Source organism: Coregonus lavaretus, assembly GCF_964263955.1.
Source record: "Coregonus lavaretus genome assembly, chromosome: 20".
NCBI classification, from domain to species: domain Eukaryota; kingdom Metazoa; phylum Chordata; class Actinopteri; order Salmoniformes; family Salmonidae; genus Coregonus; species Coregonus lavaretus.
This window is the reverse complement of record NC_140007.1, coordinates 23,959,235-23,982,752: the sequence shown is the minus strand read 5'-3', so window position 1 is coordinate 23,982,752 and position 23,518 is coordinate 23,959,235. Positions and strand designations below refer to the sequence as shown.

Below are 23,518 nucleotides of genomic sequence, written 5' to 3'. Positions count from 1 at the left end.
AAGAAGTTTGGAACCTCCAAGACTCTTCCTAGAGCTGTCCGCCCGGCCAAACTGAGCAATCGGGGGAGAAGGGCCTTGGTCAGGGAGGTGACCAAGAACCCGATGGTCACTCTGACAGAGCTCTAGAGTTCCTCTGTGGAGAAGGGAGAACCTTCCAGAAGGACATCCATCTCTGTAGCACTCCACCAATCAGGCCTTTATGGTAGAGTGGCCCGACGGAAGCCACTCCTCAGTGAAAGGCACATGACAGCCCACTTGGAGTTTGCCAAAAGGCACCTAAAGGACTCTGACCATGAGAAACAAGATTCTCTGGTCTGATGAAACCAAGATTGAACTCTTTGGCCTGAATGCCAAGCGTCACGTCTGGAGGAAACCTGGCTCTATCCCTACGGTGAAGCATGGTGGTGGCAGCATCATGCTGTGGGGATAATTTTCAGCGGCAGGGACTGGGAGACTAGTCAGGATCAAGGGAAAGATGAACGGAGCAAAGTACAGAGAGATCCTTGATGAAAACCTGCTCGAGAGCGCTGAGGCTGGGGCAAAGGTTCACCTTCCAACAGGACAACGAACCTAAGCACACAGCCAAGGCAATGCAGGAGTGGCTTCGGGACAAGTCTCTGAATGTCCTTGAGTGGGCCAGCCAGAGCCCGGATTTGAACCCGATCGAACATCTCTGGAGAGACCTGAAAATAGCTTTGCAGCGACGCTCCCCATCCAACCTGACAGAGCTTGAGAGGATCTGCAGAGAAGAATGGGAGAAACTCCCCAAATACTGGTGTGCTAATCTTGTAGCGTCATACCCAAGACTCGATGCTGTAATAGCTGCCAATTGTTCTTCAACAAAGTACTGAGTAAAGGGTCTGAATACTTATGTACATTTTGATATTTACTTTTTAATTTTTTTAAATAAATGAGCAGAAATGTCTAAACCTGTTTTTGCTTCGTCATTATGGGGTATTGTGTGTGTGGATTGATGTGGGGGGAAAAAACAATTTAATACATTTTAGAATAAGGCTGTAACATAACAAAATGTGGAGAAAGTCAAGGGGTCTGAATACTTTCCGAAGGTACTGTAGATACTATGCCGTATATAAAGATACTATGGTACAATAGAATGGAATAGAATAATATTGTCCATCTCCAGAGATGGAAATTCCTCTTTTGCTCTGCTCCCAACACCCCTGAACAACACACCACAAACACACAGCACACATTTGGGAGGAGCACAGAGTCATCCACAGGAAATACCGCAGCCAAGATCATGGTTCAGGGCATTTCATTTGAACTCATAAAGTGGTTCTCCTTCCCTACAATTGCAGAGAGGGCAGATCCCAATTGCTTTCAATCAGAAATATTGGTTTAGGCAGGCCTGGATGCTCATGTAGATGCCCTTGTGTCCCTAAGGGCAAATCTGGAGGAGACCCCAATGCACTGGGATTAATTTTACTGGCTGAATTGAATTGGGTTGATATTGGCCAGACCCTTGTATATATCACGGTAGAAACAAGTAGATAACACACAGAGGATTAGGCCACCACTGGCAAGCTGTGGGAGGGATTGGAGGGAGAGGGAGGGGTTGTTTACTACACAAGCTTTATGGGAGGGGGCACTTGACGAGCCACGCCATCTGTTCATCTATTTGGGCTGATAAAGAACAAGGGAGGGAGTGCAAGAGAGAAGAGGAGGGGAAAAAATTTAAACAGAAGAGGGAGAGCGAGAGAGGGAAGGAACTAGGGAGAGAGAAGGAGGGAGGGTGAGAGAGATGTGGAAAGGGGAGAAAGGGAATGCAAGAAAGGAGGGGTAGAGATCTAGAGATTGAGAGAGACAAAGTGCCCTTGTGAAAAACAAGCCATATGGGATAAAAGGGCTTAGAGGTCAACTACCACTGTTACCTACCAGTACTGCTGTTCTCATTACCTCTGGTTGATTAACAATGTACAGGACATCATGGGCTGGTTTCCTAGACACAGATTAAAGTTTTGCCCTGGACTGAAAAGCTTCATAGTAACCTTTTTATTTTCCTGATATTAAGCAGGTGGTTTCTTTTGAAATTACTATTATCCATTGTTACCACATAGTTTCTTAGTAAATACCATGTAAATACCACCTGTAAAATAAAACGTAACCAGCATCTTCAGTGGAGAATTGAAAGTATGTTTTAGTCTAGGTCTAGGCTTAATCTGGTTCTGGGTAACAAGCCCCAAAAGCTTTGTTAAGAAGCCCCACATGATAAGATCAGTTTCTATGAAAAGGACAAAAATACCTGCACATGTGTACCACATTTGAATAGTGACAAAATTCTCTCAAAATTCAAAAGTCTTTATTGGCATGGAAGTGTTACTACATACATTTCCACAGCAAACATATAGAAACATTTTGAATCAATCTTCTTCCCCCCTCTTTTCTCAGTTCAAGAGACGGTAGTGTCGGAGGAGATCATGCACAACCTGGACACATGTGAGGTGACGGCGCTGGGCGATGAGCTGGACGGAGAGCATGAGACCTTGGAGGTGGACCAGGCCCAGGTCCAGCAGCGCGGCCTGGAGATGACCTCCTCCAACCTGGGCCTCGTCCTGACAGGTTGGTCTAGGATGGCTAGGCTAAGCTAGACTAGGCTGTTTGGCTATGGTAGACTAGGCAATGCTATGCTAACCACGTAGCATTCAGTCACAGCCACACAGACGCAATGCATACTCTATGTATAATGGACATGCAAAGCATGCATTCATACATGTACAAACATATAGCTGCGCACGTGCACCAGGTGTGCATGCACACACATAGATGTACAGTGGGGAAAAAAGTATTTAGTCAGCCACCAATTGTGCAAGTTCTCCCACTTAAAAAGATGAGAGAGGCCTGTAATTTACATCATAGGTACACGTCAACTATGACAGACAAATTGAGGGGAAAAAATCCAGAAAATCACATTGTAGGATTTTTTATGAATTTATTTGCAAATTATGGTGGAAAATAAGTATTTGGTCACCTACAAACAAGCAAGATTTCTGGCTCTCACAGACCTGTAACTTCTTCTTTAAGAGGCTCCTCTGTCCTCCACTCGTTACCTGTATTAATGGCACCTGTTTGAACTTGTTATCAGTATAAAAGACACCTGTCCACAACCTCAAACAGTCACACTCCAAACTCCACTATGGCCAAGACCAAAGAGCTGTCAAAGGACACCAGAAACAACATTGTAGACCTGCACCAGGCTGGGAAGACTGAATCTGCAATAGGTAAGCAGCTTGATTTGAAGAAATCAACTGTGGGAGCAATTATTAGGAAATGGAAGACATACAAGACCACTGATAATCTCCCTCGATCTGGGGCTCCACGCAAGATCTCACCCCGTGGGGTCAAAATGATCACAAGAACGGTGAGCAAAAATCCCAGAACCACACGGGGGGACCTAGTGAATGACCTGCAGAGAGCTGGGACCAAAGTAACAAAGCCTACCATCAGTAACACACTACGCCGCCAGGGACTCAAATCCTGCAGTGCCAGACGTGTCCCCCTGCTTAAGCCAGTACATGTCCAGGCCCGTCTGAAGTTTGCTAGAGTGCATTTGGATGATCCAGAAGAGGATTGGGAGAATGTCATATGGTCAGATGAAACCAAAATATAACTTTTTGGGAAAAACTCAACTCGTCGTGTTTGGAGGACAAAGAATGCTGAGTTGCATCCAAAGAACACCATACCTACTGTGAAGCATGGGGGTGGAAACATCATGCTTTGGGGCTGTTTTTCTGCAAAGGGACCAGGACGACTGATCCGTGTAAAGGAAAGAATGAATGGGGCCATGTATCGTGAGATTTTGAGTGAAAACCTCCTTCCATCAGCAAGGGCATTGAAGATGAAACGTGGCTGGGTCTTTCAGCATGACAATGATCCCAAACACACCGCCCGGGCAACGAAGGAGTGGCTTCGTAAGAAGCATTTCAAGGTCCTGGAGTGGCCTAGCCAGTCTCCAGATCTCAACCCCATAGAAAATCTTTGGAGGGAGTTGAAAGTCCGTGTTGCCCAGCGACAGCCCCAAAACATCACTGCACTAGAGGAGATCTGCATGGAGGAATGGGCCATAATACCAGCAACAGTGTGTGAAAACCTTGTGAACTTACAGAAAACGTTTGACCTGTGTCATTGCCAACAAAGGGTATATAACAAAGTATTGAGAAACTTTTGTTATTGACCAAATACTTATTTTCCACCATAATTTGCAAATAAATTCATTAAAAATCCTACAATGTGATTTTCTGGATTTTTTTTTCTCATTTTGTCTGTCATAGTTGACGTGTACCTATGATGAAAATTACAGGCCTCTCTCATCTTTTTAAGTGGGAGAACTTGCACAATTGGTGGCTGACTAAATACTTTTTTCCCCTACTGTATATACACATATTGTCGCTGTCTGATGAAAACCTCTTATCTTCAAAACAGAAACTTTTCAGGAAATTGAAAAAATTACACTATATATACAAAAGTATGTGGACATTCCTTCAAATTAGTGGATTCGGCTATTTCAGCCACACCCGTTGCTGACCGGTGTATAAAATCGAGCACACAGCCATGCAATCTCCATAGACAAACATTGGCAGTAGAATGGCCTTAATAATAATATAATAATAATATAATATGCCATTTAGCAGACGCTTTTATCCAAAGCGACTTACAGTCATGCGTGCATACATTTTTGTGTATGGGCGGTCCCGGGGATCGAACCCACTACCTTGGCGTTACAAGTGCCGTGCTCTACCAGCTGAGCTACAGAGGACCGTGACTTTCAACGTGGCATAGGATGCCACCTTTCCAACTAGTCAGTTCATCACATTTCTGCCCTGCTAGAGCTGCCCTGGTCAACTGTAAGTGCTGTTATTGTGAATTGGAAATGTCTAGGAGCAACAAAGGCTCAGCCGCGAAGTGGTAGGCCACACAAGCTCACAGAACGGGATTGCTGAAGCGCATTGCGCGTAAAAATCGTCTGTCCTCGGTTGCAACACTCACTACCGAGTTCCAAACTGCCTCTGGAAGCAACATCAGCACAAGAGCTGTTCGTCAGGAGCTTAATGAAATGGGTTTCCGTGGCCGAGCAGCCACACACAAGCCTAAGATCACCATGCGCAATGCCAAGCGTTGGCTGGAGCGGTGTAAAGCTCGCTGGACTCTGGAGCAGTGGAAACGCGTTCTCTGAGTTTGGCCGATGCCAGGAGAATGTTACCTGCCCGAATGCATAGTGCCAACTGTAAAGTTTGGTGGAGCATGACAATGTTTCAGCATGACAATGCCCCCGTACACAAAGCGAGGTCCATAGAGAAATGTATTGTCAAGATCGGTGCGTAAGAACTTGACTGGCCTGCACAGAGCCCTGACCTCAACTCCATCGAACACCTTTGGGATGAATTGGAACACCGACTGCGAGCCAGGCCTAATCGCCCAACATCAGTGCCCGACCTCATTAATGCTCTTGTGGTTGAATGGAAGCAAGTCCCCACAGCAGTGTTCCAACATCTAGTGGAAAGCCTTCCAAGAAGTGTGGAGGCTATAGCAGCAAAGGGGGGACCAACTCCATATTAATGCCCATGATTTTGGAATTAGATGTTTGACGAGCAGGTGTCCACATACTTTTGGCCTTGTTGTGTATATGCTACATGCAAACCGTATACATTTTTCACCATTATGCATAAAAACATATCCTTCCTCAACCCTCCTGTCTGCGTTGTGCTTACAATGAGTGCTGGACTGCTTTTAGCTACATTTTCCCTCCCTAATGCTGTACTTGACGAGCCTCCTCTCCCTGTCCCAGGCGTCAACACCATGGCCAACTATGAGCAGGTCCTGCACCTGATTCGCTACAAGAACTGGCACACAGAGGCTCTCTTTGACAGGAAGTTCAAGCTGGTCTGCTCCGAACTCAACGGTCGCTACATCAGCAACGACTTCAAGGTCGAGGTATGACTGAGCATTTACTGTCCATACCTCACCCATACGGCAACTGCTGTCACTTCTTCAGTATAGAGACTGATGGAAAATAATCCCTAGTCACTGTGTTGGGGATATTAACCATTTTGTGAAGTAAACAACAATTATAAACAACAATTGGTGAAGTGAACAAGAATATGTTTGTTTTTTCCATGGAAAAGCTTCAGTAATACTTAATCAACCCTCAAACACACTTTGTGAATCTGTGATCTGTCTGTAACTCTGGACTCTTTCTTTGTTTCTCTCTCTCGCTTTTCTTGTGCGTGCATGTGCCTACCCCCAGGTCAATGTGATCCACACAGCCAACCCCATGGACCATGCTAACAATGCCATGGTGCAGCCCAATTTCATCAATCCAGTGCACCACGCCTCTGTGGACCTGTCCGGACACAACCTGGTCAACGCTCACCAGGCTTCAGGTACACTACTAATGCTAATCCCACTCATTAGCCTGTCTGTGCTAGTGAGGCCAGCGAGCGTATAAAAATGGTATATATGAAAAGATTAAGTAAAATTTCAACCACTTGTAAAAAAAATACTAAACAACCTTAGTACAGCTAGTGACCTTACCAAGAAATGTTTCCCTTCTGGTATAATGGTTTTGGAATGACAGTCACAGGGACCACATTTTGAGTCCTGGTCAGGGTACCCCCTTAACTACATTGGTGTCAGGAGTAGGATAACACCATTGAAGCCTGTCCTGGCTGAGTTTTAGGCACAGTTAATTTCTCAGAGGCATAGTTGTGCTATTTTTTAAAATAATTTGTGTAATAATAATAATGTGTTAGCTGAAATATATAGCAGTCTACTAAAGTAATCAGACCTATTCTTACTATAACAAACTGCTTCAGCTTCTATTCAGCTTTAATTTTACATTTAACAAATCTCCCACTACCATACAAATATTTGTATATAGCTGATATAACTTTCCTTTTCCATTTTTGTGGTAATGCTGCAATTATTTGGTTGTAATTTTGGGTAGAGCAGACATTTCCATATGTTTTTGTTAGCTGCATGTGTGACAACTCCACCAGTCCTACCGATGATATCATTTACGAAGATTATACCTTTTTTACATTTTACATTTTAGTCATTTAGCAGACGCTATTATCCAGAGCGACTTACAGTTAGTGAGTGCATACATGTTTCATACTGGCCCCCCGTGGGAATCGAACCCACAACCCTGGCGTTGCAAGCGCCATGCTCTACCAACTGAGCTGGTTGCATCACCGCCTGGTATGGCAACTGCAAGGCACTGCAGAGCACACATTTTCTTCATGAATTGTACTTTTTCTAGTTTAGTCATATTTATCTTACCTTAGTGTTTACTTTGCAGGCTGACAAGCATCTATTGAGATGCAATGTCCCATAAAGTATCCACAAAACAAGTTTTGCAGTCACATAATCAAAAAGGAAGGCTACAGCTAATCTTTTTTCAAAAAATTACTGTTTGTGATTCACAAATGAAACTTTTGATTCACATGATTCTATTCACCGTGATTGAACAGAATCCCAACTACTACAATGGCGAAGTGAGCTGTTGGTTTCGTCAAAACTAATAGATTAAAATAATCGATTCACATTAATCAAATAAATCATTCGAAAATGTAAAACAAAACAATAATTTAATGTGAGGCGGGGCATCCGTTAAACAGTAAATCAACTTTGTTAGGCTTTAGCATAATTAGCCTCTTTGGGCTAGCTGCCCTATATGTATCATAAGCACACAATCTACACAAGCCCTCTATTTAATAAAAACCGCAAAACGTAAGCGGGCGTGCTGTGCCAACAGTCTGTCTCAGTCCACACTGAGAGATACACAGCTTGAATTCAAATAAATATAGATGTAGTTTATATTTATTTAAATAATACAAACCTCCCTTTTCCCTATACGTGGAGAATGCGGTTTTGTGGCAATCCGAAAAGGCCTGGACACTGTTTTGGATTGAATAGTTATCCATAGATTTAGAATACCAGAAACACCAAAACTCTGCCTTTTTATTTCTATTATACACCTATCTTAGATTGGACAATTACAGATCCCCCATTTCCTCCCACAATATTTGCGGTAGATTATTTTACAAATCTCTTGTTAAAATTAATCCCAACCTCGTAATCAAACAACTAATCTGTTAAATGTTTTGCTCTGGAATAATACAAAATCCCTCTTGTAAAGGCCGGGCTAGCTTTTCCCATAGTTTTAAGTAAATTAACCAAAAGTAGGGCACATATGAAATATTTATCGGTTGCCTGGTTTTTAATTTTGGGATTACATTTGAGTGCCGTCAGTCCATCCGCGACATCTGGACGGCCAGGAATCTGAGTGTTGTAATCTCCAGTGCTGAGAGGGCTTAATAAACCATGTAGCCTACATGACAGGGCTAGTACATACTTACTAGTACATACCTATGTACTCGTGACCAGATAAGAGTGGAGAAGGTTGGCAGAGGACACTCAAAATCGAAGAGGAAATATACATCGTTATTAGCCAGGCGTAGACTGAAGAAACAATGCCAAAGTCAGGAAGGGTAATCGTACAACCTGGCTCCAATGCATAGTAATACCCTACTAAAAACCCATCAAGACTGTGAGATTACACCAGGGCCCGTATTTATCAAGTATCTCAAAGTTGGGAGTGCTGATCTAGGATGTCTATAATAATGGGATTCATGATGATCTTAAAAGGCTAAACTGATCGTAGATCAGCACTTCTACTCTGTGACACTTAATAGATGGATCCAGGGCCGACGGTCCTTCATTATGATCACACAATGTGACAGCGCAACTAAAGACCAAAAGGGGTTTACACCCAAACCCTCATGTGTTTGTCGTCCCCACAGTGTGTGTGTGTGTGTGTGTGTGTGTGTAAAAGCGGCTTTTGATTCTTTACAATGTGTAGATCCTTTTCTTCTTTCAACCTAACAATGATGGAAATCCCCATACAGTTTTTCAATCATAAAATCTCTTTATTTTACAATGTAAAATACATGAATACAGACAAACATAATGGTACATTACATTTAGCAGAAACAGAATACAAAGATGCTGAATTGAATTGTAGTGTACAAACATCAACAACAGCATAAAAACAGTTAAACTACACACTAAATATCTGAGATCATGTCCAGTTGATGAGGTAGTCCTCATATTTTATCATACAATTGATATACTTGGTGAAAGAGACAGAAGCATAGAGAGGGAAAAGGGATGCCTGATTTAGTTGCTGCTACTCTTCTAACCGACGCTGGGAGACTGGTTGAATTTTCATAGAGATGGACTTGAGGGAATCGCTGCTACTTTTCCAGTTGTACCTGGTGGAACCCTGGCTGTGCACATACCCCCACATATAGACACCATTTGGGTTGGCATAATGGCAGGCATTGTATCAAAATCCACCCATGAAGGTTACCACACAATTTGAAGAATGACCATCCTGGTCTTGGTCAAAGTGGAGAACTTTGATCCGCTGTGGTAGGTTAAGGAATCGCCTAAGAAAAAATGTGGAAACTGAGTTGAGTAAAATACTCATAGATTTTCCTCCTGAACCGCTTACTTGATTGAAATAGGTCTGTTTAATAAATCCTCTTAAGCGCACAGTCCCCGAAATCGGACACTAGAATTACTTTAAAAAATATGTTTACATGACTTATTTTATTGATTTCCCACCATTTTATAAGTCAGAAGACAGACATCCATACCTTCCTAGGACCATGTAAAGGTCCTCTGTCGAATACACTTGTATTTGCCTCCCTCTGGTGGGAGGCTGCATCATTACACGATTTATATAACTTCACTGCAACGTTACGTCAAAGGGGCGGTCCTTAGGAAAATATTTATCCAGCTCGACTTCTTCACGGCACAGACATGGCAAAGCAATTGCTGAATTTGTCTCGAGCAGGCGGATCTAAATACATTACTTTCATAGCTCTATGATAAAGAATGCGACCTACACACTTCCTTAAACCTAAAATAAGTAAAGAAGTAATTTTATGTGGAAGTCAAACATTTGTTTTACGTCAGATGCAGACACATTGCATATGCTCAGAATGACAAAATCGAGCCCTTTACATAGCCCTTCTCCCCTTGTCTATAGGAGGGACGCACACTGTTTAAATGGCCCAAATGTTGATTTAGACATTCACAAATGTAACAGATTCTGACTATCACTAATGTCATGATATGTTTGGTAAAGTAATAAAGAAGGTGAAATATTTTGGGTAGATGTTCCTAAAACAGATTATAACTATACTGACAAAAAATATAAACGCAACATGTGAAGTGCTGGTCCAATGTTTCATGAGCGGAAAAAAAAAAAAGATCCCGAAAATGTTCCATATGCACAAAAAACTTATTTCTCTCAAATAATGCGCACAAATTTGTTTACATCCCTTAATTTTTTTATATATGTTTTTTATATGTGCGGAATAACTCATTCTGAATGGCTGGGCCAGGCCCACCCTTGGCTGCGCCCCTGCTCTGTCATGTGAAATCCATAGATTAGGGCCTAATTTATTTATTTCCTTATATGAACTGTAACTCAGTAAAATCGTTGAAATTGTTTCATGTTGCATTTACATTTTTGTTCAGTGTAGTATGGTGCAGTTTCAGTAAGTAGCAGGTAAGAAAGATTTCAGACACGGCCATTGAAATGTGGCCTGTGGAACGTGTGGGGAAAAAATCGAACTTTCCAAAAACAACAACAACCATCCCATTTAAACCCAACAGCTCTCGCCAACTCTTCTATCCATGCACCATAAATCAAATCAATCTTTATTTAAAGTGCATTTAAATTCACAACACTCTTCACAGTAAAAGAGAGAACTAAAACAAGCGGGAAGAATAACATTGATAAACATGGGAACATAAAACAAACAACAACAATATAAAAGATATTGATTTAAAGACCAAGCTAAATAACAGTAAAGTCATTGATTAAAGGACAGGCTAAAAAGGCGGGTTATCAAATGTGATTTTAACCTCGACTGTGCCTTTTTGTTAAGTAAATCAGGTGATAAATGAGCTGAAAAGGAGACTGGAGTAGGACTTTAGGTCTTACCCTGCCCTAGAAGTGAATATAGTGTGTGCATGCGTGCATACGTGCGTGTGTGTGAGCGTGCATACGTACGTTTGTCCTAATACACACTGTGTGTATTGTCCCCAGTGGTCCCCAGCGCCGCCACCATCGTCATTGTGGTGTGCGTCAGCTTCCTGGTGTTCATGATCATCCTGGGCGTGTTCCGGATCCGGTCGGCCCACCAGCGCACCATGAGGGACACGGAGGGCGGCAAGGAGAATGAGATGGACTGGGACGACTCTGCCCTCACCATCACAGTCAACCCCATGGAGGTAATACCATATAATATAAATCATTTAGCAGACACTTTTTATCCAATAGTAGTACAAAAAATTATACAGTAGTGCGTGCATTTTTATCCAAAGCGACGTGCAGATGTGCATGAGAATTGAACCCACAATCCTGACGTTGCAAGCGCAATGCTCTACCAACTGAGCCACACAAGACCAACAGAGATGGAGCTACAGATCATTAAAAAACAAATAGATACCACGGGCACACTTGTAAGGCTCCAAGAAGGTTTCCTTCTGGTCAAAGCCTTGCACTGAAAGGGCCAATCCGAAGTTGAAACAATAACAAAGTGGCCACCCCGTCTTTGTTTTGGTAAAAAACTGAGGGATGGGCCTGGAGAAATGTAACCACACTCAAATGCATAGACAGAGCTATGGATGCAAGGACTGACCATCCATGGTATCAAAATCATAGATTTAACTACACTGAACAAAAATATAAAAGCAACATGTAAAGGTATGGTCCCATATTTTGTTTTGTTTTTTTGTTTGTTAGTATTTTACCCCCTTTTTCTCCCCAATTTCAATTTTGTCTCATCGCTGCAACTCCCCAACGGGCTCGGGAGGCGAAGGTCGAGTCATGCTTCCTCCGAAACATGACCCGCCTAACCGCGCTTCTTAACACCAGCCCGCTTAACCCGGAAGCCAGCTGCACCAATGTGTCAAAGGAAACACTGTTCAACTGATGACCAAGGTCAGCCTGCAGGCGCCCGGCCCGCCACAAGGAGTCGCTAGAGCGCGATAAGCCACGTAAAGCCCCCCCAGCCCAACCCTCCACTAACCCGGACGACGCTGGGCCAATTGTGCGCCACCCAATGGGGTTCCTGATCACGGCCGGTTGTGACACATCCCGGGATCAAACCCGGGTCTGTAGTGACACCTTAGACCGCTGTGCCACTCGGGAGGCCCTTTGGTCCCATGTTTTATGAGCTGAAATAAAAGATCCCTGAAATTTTCCATACGCACAAAAAGTATATTTCTTGCAAATTTGGTGCACAAATTTGTTTACATCCCTGTTAGTGAGCATTTGTCCTTTGCCAAGATAATCCATCCACCTGACAGGTGTGGCATATCGAGAAGCTGATTAAAAAGCATGATCATTACACATGTGCACATTGTGCTGGGGACAACAAAAGACCACTTTAAAATGTGCAGTTTTGTCACACAACACAGTGCCACATATGTCTCAAGTTTTGAGGTAGCATGCAATTGCATTGCTGACTGCAGGAATGTCCACCAGAGCTGTTGCCAGAGAATTGAATGTTGATTTCTCTACCATAAGCCAACTCTGACGTCGTTTTAGAGAATTTGGCAGTACGTCCAACCGGCCTCAGAACCGCAGACCATGTGTATGGTGTCGTGTGGGGACGAGTAGTTTGCTGATGTCAACGTTGTGAATAGAGTGCCCCATGGTGGCGGTGGGGCTATTTATTTTATTTTATTTTTATTTTTAGGGGGTAGATCAGCTTTAATATTGCAGATAGATTGTAACTTCCATCAATGTAATTGTCTGCATCACTTCCAATCCCCCATATGTTTTTCCCCCGCATATATATATAAAATATATATATATATATATATATATATATATATATATATATATATATATATATATATATATATATATATATACACACACAGTGAGGGGAAAAAAGTTTTTGATCCCCTGCTGATTTTGTACGTTTGCCCACTGACAAAGAAATGATCAGTCTATAATTTTAATGGTAGGTTTATTTGAACAGTGAGAGACAGAATAACAAACCAGAAATCCTGAAAAACGCATGTCAAAAATGTTATAAATTGATTTAATGCATTAATGAGGGAAATAAGTATTTGACCCCTCAGCAAAACATGACTTAGTACTTGTTGGCAAAACCCTTGTTGGCAATCACAGAGGTCAGACGTTTCTTGTAGTTGGCCACCAGGTTTGCACACATCTCAGGAGGGATTTTGTCCCACTCCTCTTTGCAGATCTTCTCCAAGTCATTAAGGTTTCTAGGCTGACGTTTGGCAACTCGAACCTTCAGCTCCCTCCACAGATCTTCTATGGGATTAAGGTCTGGAGACTGGCTAGGCCACTCCAGGACCTTAATGTGCTTCTTCTTGAGCCACTCCTTTGTTGCCTTGGCCGTGTGTTTTGGGTCGTCATGCTGGAATACCCATCCACAACCCATTTTCAATGCCCTGGCTGAGGGAAGGAGGTTCTCACCCAAGATTTGATGGTACATGGCCCCGTCCATTGTCCCTTTGATGCGGTGAAGTTGTCCTGTGCCCTTAGCAGAAAAACACCCCCAAAGCATAATGTTTCCACCTCCATGTTTGACGGTGGGGATGGTGTTCTTGGGGTCATAGGCAGCATTCCTCCTCCTCCAAACACGGCGAGTTGAGTTGATGCCAAAGAGCTCCATTTTGGTCTCATCTGACCACAACACTTTCACCCAGTTCTCCTCTGAATCATTCAGATGTTCATTGGCAAACTTCAGACGGCCCTGTATATGTGCTTTCTTGAGCAGGGGTACCTTGCGGGCGCTGCAGGATTTCAGTCATTCACGGCGTAGTGTGTTACCAATTGTTTTCTTGGTGACTATGGTCCCAGCTGCCTTGAGATCATTGACAAGATCCTCCCGTGTAGTTCTGGGCTGATTCCTCACTGTTCTCATGATCATTGCCACTCCACGAGGTGAGATCTTGCATGGAGCCCCAGGCCGAGGGAGATTGACAGTTCTTTTGTGTTTCTTCCATTTGCGAATAATCGCACCAACTGTTGTCACCTTCTCACCAAGCTGCTTGGCGATGGTCTTGTAGCCCATTCCAGCCTTGTGTAGGTCTACAATCTTGTCTCTGACATCCTTGGAGAGCTCTTTGATCTTGGCCATGGTGGAGAGTTTGGAATGATTGATTGCTTCTGTGGACAGGTGTCTTTTATACAGGTAACAAGCTGAGATTAGGAGCACTCCCTTTAAGAGTGTGCTCCTAATCTCAGCTCGTTACCTGTATAATAGACACCTGGGAGCTAGAAATCTTTCTGATTGAGAGGGGGTCAAATACTTATTTCCCTAATTAAAATGCAAATCAATTTATAACATTTTTGACATGCGTTTTTCTGGATTTTGTTGTTGTTATTCTGTCTCTCACTGTTCAAATAAACCTACCATAAAAATTATAGACTGATCATTTCTTTGTCAGTGGGCAAACGTACAAAATCAGCAGGGGATCAAATACTTTTTTCCCTCACTGTGTGTGTGTGTGTGTGTATATGTGTGTATATATATATCTATATATATATATATCTATATATATATATATATATATATATATATATATACACATACATACATACATACATACATACATACATACATACATACATACATACATACATATACAGTGCCTTGCAAAAGTATTCATCCCCCTTGGCGTTTTTCCTATTTTGTTGCATTACAACCAGTCATTTAATGTAATGGACATACACAAAATAGTCCAAATTGGTGAAGTGTAATAAAAAAAAATTAGTTGTTTCAAAACATTATTAAAAACAAGAAATTAATAACGGAAAAGTGGTGCGTGCATATGTATTCACCCCCTTTGCTATGAAGCCCCTAAATAAGATCTGGTGCAACCAATTACCTTCAGAAGTCACATAATTAGTTAAATAAAGTCCACCTGTGTGCAATCTAAGTGTCACATTACATTTTACATTTTAGTCATTTAGCAGACGCTCTTATCCAGAGCGACTTACAGTTAGTGAATACATATATTTTTTTTATACTGGCCCCCGTGGGAAACGAACCCACAACCCTGGCATTGCAAACGCCATGCTCTATCAACTGAGCTACATCCCTGCCGGCCATTCCCTCCCCTACCCTGGACGACGCTGGGCCAATTGTGCGCCGCCCATGAGTCTCCCGGTCGCGGCCGGCTGCGACAGAGCCTGAAGGACATGTTAGCCTCTAGTGGCACAGTTAACACTGCGATGCAGTGCCTTAGACCACTGCGCCACTCAGGAGACATGATCTGTCACATGATCTGTCACATGATCTCAGTATATATACACCTGTTCTGAAAGGCCACAGTCTGCAACACCACCAAGCAAGCGGCACCATGAAGACCAAGGATCTCTCCAAACAGGTCAGGGACAAAGTTGTGGAGAAGTACAGATCAGGGTTGGGTTTTTTAAAAAATATCAGAAACTTTGAACATCCCACGGAGCACCATTAAATCCATTATTTAAAAAATTGAAAGAATATGGCACCACAACAAACCTGCCAAGAGAGGGCCGCCCACCAAAACTCACGGACCAGGCAAGGAGGGCATTAATCAGAGAGGCAACAAAGAGACCAAAGATAACCCTGAAGGAGCTGCAAAGCTCCACAGCGGAGATTGGAGTATCTGTCCATAGGACCACTTTAAGCCGTACACTCCACAGAGCTGGGCTTTACGGAAGAGTGGCCAGAAAAAAGCCATTGCTTAAAGAAAAAAATAAGCAAACACGTTTGGTGTTCGCCAAAAGGCATGTGGGAGACTCTCCAAACATATGGAAGAAGGTACTCTGGTCAGATGAGTCTAAAATTGAGCTTTTTGGCCATCAAGGAAAACACTATGTTTGGCGCAAACCCAACACCTCTCATCACCTCGAGAACACCCTCCCTACAGTGAAGCATGGTGGTGGCAGCATCATGCTGTGGGGATGTTTTTCCATCGGCAGGGACTGGGAAACTGGTCAGAATTGAAGTAATGATGGATGGCGCTAAATACAGGGAAATTCTTGCGGGAAACCTGTTTCAGTCTTCCAGAGATTTGAGACTGGGACGGAGGTTCACCTTCCAGCAGGACAATGACCCTAAGCATACCACTAAAGCAACATGCAAGTGGTTTAAGGGGAAACATTTAAATGTCTTGGAATGGCCTAGTGAAAGGCCAGACCTCAATCCAATTGAGAATCTGTGGTATGACTTAGATTGCTGTACACCAGCGGAACCCATCCAACTTGAAGGAGCTGGAGCAGTTTTGCATTGAAGAATGGGCAAAAATCCCAGTGGCTAGATGTGCCAAGCTTATAGAGACATACCCCAAGAGACTTGCAGCTGTAATTGCTGCAAAAGGTGGCTCTACAAAGGATTGACTTTTGGGGGGTGAATAGTTATGCACGCTTAAGTTCTATTTTTTTGTCTTATTTCTTATTTGTCTCACCAAAAAAAATAATTGCATCTTCAAAGTGGTAGGCATGTTGTGTAAATCAAATGATACAAACCCCCCAAAATCCATTTTAATTCCAGGTTGTAAGGCAACAAAATAGGAAAAATGCCAAGGGGGGTGAATACTTTCGCAAGCCACTGTACATATCATTTAAAAAAAAATTATTTTCCTTTATTACTTTCCAACCCCACCACCCCTCCCCTAATTGGAGTAAACTAGTGAACAACAACGCTTAGGCCTCTACTTCCAGCTTATACATACTATATACATTTTAATGGACACAGTCAATTTTACAGTAATTATATTTTGTTTGTTTTTACTCCTGAACTTCCTCTACCCTCAACCTCTCCTATCAATTTCATGATGTCCATCCGGTTTGCCTCCACATGCCACATCCCCCAAACTATGCTATTTTCCACAAAAGTTCTCAACCTATATACTTATTATGGATATACACAGTATGTTTTACATTAGTTATTTTGTTATTAGTTGTTATTAGTTCCAACCTTAAAGTCCATTAAACCCCTCCCATCTATCTCTTAACACCACCCATATTGGATTTCTACTTGCCATATATTTTTCAACTGTACTGTGATGTTTCACAAAAGTTCTGAACCCTTCTATTCTCATTGTTTCTACAGATTGTAAATTGAAAATAAACATTTTTGCTAAAAGTATTATTATATTATTGATCAATCGACTATGACTTTTCAGATCACCCAGTAGTGCTATCTGCAGAGTTAGCTCCAGGTAAATATTGCAATCATTCAGCCATTCCTGGACCTGTGACCAAAAACAAGCTACAAATGGACAGTACCAAAACAAAAGATCTAATGATTCTGTCTCTTCGCAGCAAAATCTGCAGAGCTGGGAAGATTGTATCCCTCATATACATAACATTCTATTGGTTGCAAGAATTTTGTATAATAATTTAAATTGAAAAATTCAACGTTTTGAATCCGGCGTCGTTTTGCGTATCAGTTCATAAACCATTTGCCATGGAATCGGTACGTCAAAAATCTCTTCCCAACTATTTTGCAATATATATAGGTGTGACGCGTACTGAGTATACGAAGAGGCAGGACGCAGATGCAGGAATTAACAAGGTCAAGGTTTACTTAACAATGAGCAAGAAAATAACAAAGATAGAGTAAACGACACGAAGCTAAACAATCATTCACAACATCATCCAGAACAGTCCAGGGCTAAATAGAGGTGGTGATGAGATGATGAGATGATGAGGTGCAGGTGCGCTGGAGGTGATTAGGGTGCATTGGGTTTCCATTCCGGTGTTGCAGAGGTGGTGCGCTCAGACAGGTAGCTCAGTAGACCGGCGAATCAGAGCAACAGGAGGAGACGTGACAGTAACCTCTCCTGGACGCGTGGCTCCAGCCGCTGGACGTCGCCGGCCAGGAGGACGACCCCGAGGATGAGGAACAGGCCGGTCAGGGCGGCAACGGTGGAAGTCCCGAATTAGGTTGGGGTCCAGAATGTCCCCAGCCGGAACCCAGCTCCTCTCCTCAGGACCATACCCCTCCTAGTCCACCAGGTAATGGACCCGTCCCCCACGGAACCTGGAGTCTAACATGTCCTTCACCGCATACGCCGGACTACCGACAACGTCCAGGGGCGGAGGAGGCGTACCCCGGGGGACGGCATCCGCCAGAGGACCAGGAACGACTGGTCTGAGGAGAAATACATGAAAAGTGGATGAGACACGGTAGTGAGGGGGAAGGAGCAGCCGGTATGATACCTCATTTATCCGCCGGAGGACCTTTAAATGGCCCCACAAACCGGGGGCTCAGCTTCTTGCAGGGCAGGCGGAGAGTGAGGTTTTTTGTGGACAGCTAGACACGATCCCCAGGCTGGAATACAGGGGCCTCACTGCGGTGGCGGTCGGCTTGGTCCTTCTGCCGATGAATGGCCCTCTGGAGATGGACATGGGCGGCGTCCCAGACCTGTCCGGCCCTGTGGAACCACTCGTCGACAGCAGGTGCATCGGTCTGGCTGGGTGTCCAAGGGGCCAGGCCGGCTGTTACCCCAGGACGCACTGGAAGGGAGTGAGCCCCGTGAAGGAGTGAACGAGGGAGTTCTGGGCATATTCTGCCCAGGGAAGAAAACTTGCCCACTCACCCTGCCGGCCCTGACAGTGGCAACGAAGAAACTTCCCCAGCTCCTGGTTCATGCGCTCCACCTGCCCATTCGACTGAGGCCTATACCTGGAAGTGAGGCTGGCCGTGGCCCCAATCTTCCCCAGGAAAGCCTTCCACACTCGGGAGGTGAATTGGGGGCCACGGTCCGAGACAATGTCCTCCGGAAGTCCATAATGCCGGAAGACCTGTTGGAACAGGACCTCAGCAACCTGGAGAGCAGAAGGAAGACCAGTTAGTCGCAAAAAACGGCATGATTTGGAGAACCGATCTACAACCACCATGACTGTGGTGAAGCCGTCAAAACGTGGAAGGTTGGTGACAAAGTCTATGGACAGGTGTGACCAAGGTCACTGAGGCACTGGGAGAGGAACTAGTTTGCCTGCCGGGGAGTTCCAAGGTGTCTTCGTTTGGGCACATACGGAACATGAGTTGACGTAGCAGGAGACATCAGAAGCCAAGGTGGGCCACCAGTATTTTTGGGCAAGAGAATGCAGGGTGCGCGTAATACCAGAGTGCCCTGCCGTAAGGGTGGTGTGCGCCCAGATCAGCAGGCGGTCACGGACACTGGTGGGTACATACACGCGCCCCGGAGGGGCGTTGGCAGGCACTGGGTCCTCCTGAGCCGCCAGGCGGATGTCTTCGTCAACATCCCAAACGACAGGAAACGTGACAATAGGACAGCTGTCAATCCTTTGGTCCTTAAATGAAACTGGTATACTTTTATATTTATCACTATTTTCTTTAACCAATTATGGTCTTTAACGCAGGGCCGACAGACAAGTTCCTTACTTTTTCCCCCTTCCACTTTCCTTTTCCATTTTTGCGGTAATGCTGCAATTATTTGGTTGTAATTTTGGGTAGAGCAGACATTTCCATTCCAGTTTTTGTTAGCTGCATGTGTGACAACTCCACCAGTTCTACCTATGATATCATTTACAAAGATTATACCTTTTTTACATTGACATTTTAGTCATTTAGCAGACGCTCTTATCCAGAGCGACTTACAGTTAGTGAGTGCATACATTTTCATACTGGCCCCCCGTGGGAAACGAACCCACAACCCTGGCGTTGCAAGCGTCATGCTCTACCAACTGAGCTACAGGGGACCCGGCAAAAAAATTGTTTTTTATCAATTAGTATATTTGAGTTTAACCACGATATTTGTTGCATTATTTGTTCTGTCGTTTCTGGAGGATTAATTTGAAATTGGTGTGGCTATTGTATGGGCAGGCATAAGCTACGGACAACGAACACAATTGCATTTTATCGATGGCAATTTGAATGCACAGATATACCGTGACAAGAACCTGAGGCCCATTGTCGTGCCATTCATCCGCTGCCATCACCTCATGTTTCAGCATAATGCACTGCCCCATGTCGCAAGGATCCGTACACAATTCCTGGAAGCTGAAAATGTACCAGTTCTTCAGTGGCCTGCAGACATGTCACCCATTGAGTGTGTTAGGGATGCTCTGGATTGATTTGTACGACAGCATGTTCCAGTTCCCGCCAATATCCAGCAACTTCACACAGCCATTGAAGAGGAGTGGGAGAACATTCCACAGGCCACAATGAACAGCCTGATCAACTCTCTGCGAAGGAGATGTCGCGCTGCATGAGGCAAATGATGGTCACACCAGATACTGACTGGTTTTCTGATCAATTTTTTAAAGGTACAGTGGGGGAAAAAATATTTAGTCAGCCACCAATTGTGCAAGTTCTCCCACTTAAAAAGATGAGAGAGGCCTGTAATTTTCATCATAGGTACACGTCAACTATGACAGACAAATTGAGGAAAAAAAATCAGGAAAATCACATTGTAGGATTTTTTATGAATTTATTTGCAAATTATGGTGGAAAATAAGTATTTGGTCACCTACAAACAAGCAAGATTTCTGGCTCTCACAGACCTGTAACTTCTTCTTTAAGAGGCTCCTCTGTCGTCCACTCGTTACCTGTATTAATGGCACCAGTTTGAACTTGTTATCAGTATAAAAGACACCTGTCCACAACCTCAAACAGTCACACTCCAAACTCCACTATGGCCAAGACCAAAGAGCTGTCAAAGGACACCAGAAACAAAATTGTAGACCTGCACCAGGCTGGGAAGACTGAATCTGCAATAGGTAAGCAGCTTGGTTTGAAGAAATCAACTGTGGGAGCAATTATTAGGAAATGGAAGACATACAAGACCACTGATAATCTCCCTCGATCTGGGGCTCCACGCAAGATCTCACCCGTGGGGTCAAAATGATGACAAGAACGGTGAGCAAAAATCCCAGAACCACACGGGGGGACCTAGTGAATGACCTGCAGAGAGCTGGGACCAAAGTAACAAAGTCTACCATCAGTAACACACTACGCCGCCAGGGACTCAAATCCTGAAGTGGCAGACGTGTCCCCCTGCTTAAGCCAGTACATGTCCATGGCCCGTCTGAAATTTGCTAGAGTGCATTTGGATGATCCAGAAGAGGATTGGGAGAATGTCATATGGTCAGATGAAACCAAAATATAACTTTTTGGTAAAAACTCAACTCGTCGTGTTTGGAGGACAAAGAATGCTGAGTTGCATCCAAAGAACACCATACCTACTGTGAAGCATGGGGGTGGAAACATCATGCTTTGGGGCTGTTTTTCTGCAAAGGGACCAGGACGACTGATCCGTGTAAAGGAAAGAATGAATGGGGCCATGTATCGTGAGATTTTGAGTGAAAACCTCCTTCCATCAGCAAGGGCATTGAAGATGAAACGTGGCTGGGTCTTTCAGCATGACAATGATCCCAAACACACCGCCCGGGCAACGAAGGAGTGGCTTCGTAAGAAGCATTTCAAGGTCCTGGAGTGGCCTAGCCAGTCTCCAGATCTCAACCCCATAGAAAATCTTTGGAGGGAGTTGAAAGTCCGTGTTGCCCAGCGACAGCCCCAAAACATCACTGCTCTAGAGGAGATCTGCATGGAGGAATGGGCCAAAATACCAGCAACAGTGTGTGAAAACCTTGTGAAGACTTACAGAAAACGTTTGACCTGTGTCATTGCCAACAAAGGGTATATAACAAAGTATTGAGAAACTTTTGTTATTGACCAAATACTTATTTTCCACCATAATTAGCAAATAAATTCATTAAAAATCCTACAATGTGATTTTCTGGATATTTTTTTTCTAATTTTGTCTGTCATAGTTGACGTGTACCTATGATGAAAATTACAGGCCTCTCTCATCTTTTTAAGTGGGAGAACTTGTACAATTGGTGGCTGACTAAATACTTTTTTCCCCCACTGTGTATATATATATATATATATATACACTTACATTCATTCATACATACATACATACAGTGGGGGAAAAAAGTATTTAGTCAGCCACCAATTGTGCAAGTTCTCACACATAAAAAGATGAGAGAGACCTGTAATTTTCATCATAGGTACACGTCAACTATGACAGACAAAATGAGAAAATAAAATCCAGAAAATCACATTGTAGGATTTTTAATGAATTTATTTGCAAATTATGGTGGAAAATAAGTATTTGGTCAATAACAAAACTTTCTCAATACTTTGTTGTATACCCTTTGTTGGCAATGACACAGGTCAAACGTTTTCTGTAAGTCTTCACAAGGTTTTCACACACTGTTGCTGGTATTTTGGCCCATTCCTCCATGCAGATCTCCTCTAGAGCAGTGATGTTTTGGGGCTGTCGCTGGGCAACACAGACTTTCAACTCCCTCCAAAGATTTTCTACGGGGTTGAGATCTGGAGACTGGCTAGGCCACTCCAGGACCTTGAAATGCTTCTTACGAAGCCACTCCTTCGTTGCCCGGGCGGTGTGTTTGGGATCATTGTCATGCTGAAAGACCCAGCCACGTTTCATCTTCAATGCCCTTGCTGATGGAAGGAGGTTTTCACTCAAAATCTCACGATACATGGCCCCATTCATTCTTTCCTTTACACGGATCAGTCGTCCTGGTCCCTTTGCAGAAAAACAGCCCCAAAGCATGATGTTTCCACCCCCATGCTTCACAGTAGGTATGGTGTTCTTTGGATGCAACTCAGCATTCTTTGTCCTCCAAACACGACGAGTTGAGTTTTTACCAAAAAGTTCTATTTTGGTTTCATCTGACATTCTCCCAATCGTCTTCTGGATCATCCAAATGCACTCTAGCAAACTTCAGACGGGCCTGGACATGTACTGGCTTAAGCAGGGGGACACGTCTGGCACTGCAGGATTTGAGTCCCTGGCGGCGTAGTGTGTTACTGATGGTAGGCTTTGTTACTTTGGTCCCAGCTCTCTGCAGGTCATTCACTAGGTCCCCCCGTGTGGTTCTGGGATTTTTGCTCACCGTTCTTGTGATCATTTTGACCCCACGGGGTGAGATCTTGCGTGGAGCCCCAGATCGAGGGAGATTATCAGTGGTCTTGTATGTCTTCCATTTCCTAATAATTGCTCCCACAGTTGATTTCTTCAAACCAAGCTGCTTACCTATTGCAGATTCAGTCTTCCCAGCCTGGTGCAGGTCTACAATGTTGTTTCTGGTGTCCTTTGACAGCTCTTTGGTCTTGGCCATAGTGGAGTTTGGAGTGTGACTGTTTGAGATTGTGGACAGGTGTCTTTTATACTGATAACAAGTTCAAACAGGTGCCATTAATACAGGTAACGAGTGGAGGACAGAGGAGCCTCTTAAAGAAAAAGTTACAGGTCTGTGAGAGCCAGAAATCTTGCTTGTTTGTAGGTGACCAAATACTTATTTTCCACCATAATTTGCAAATACATTCATAAAAAATCCTACAATGTGATTTTCTGGAAATTTTTTTCTCAGTTTGTCTGTCAT

General features: G+C 43.6%; 1 protein-coding gene across 1 annotated transcript in view; it reads left to right on the top strand.

Annotated features, from left to right (window-relative positions):
- Positions 1 to 23,518, top strand: part of clstn1 (calsyntenin 1) — a 75,567-nt gene that overhangs the window by 41,528 nt on the left and 10,521 nt on the right. Inside the window, exons 13-16 of the mRNA XM_084184849.1 lie at positions 2,410 to 2,580; positions 5,804 to 5,949; positions 6,263 to 6,398; positions 11,141 to 11,325. Of these exons, the coding sequence (XP_084040975.1) occupies positions 2,410 to 2,580; positions 5,804 to 5,949; positions 6,263 to 6,398; positions 11,141 to 11,325 (638 nt within the window). The remainder of the gene's footprint in view (positions 1 to 2,409; positions 2,581 to 5,803; positions 5,950 to 6,262; positions 6,399 to 11,140; positions 11,326 to 23,518) is intronic.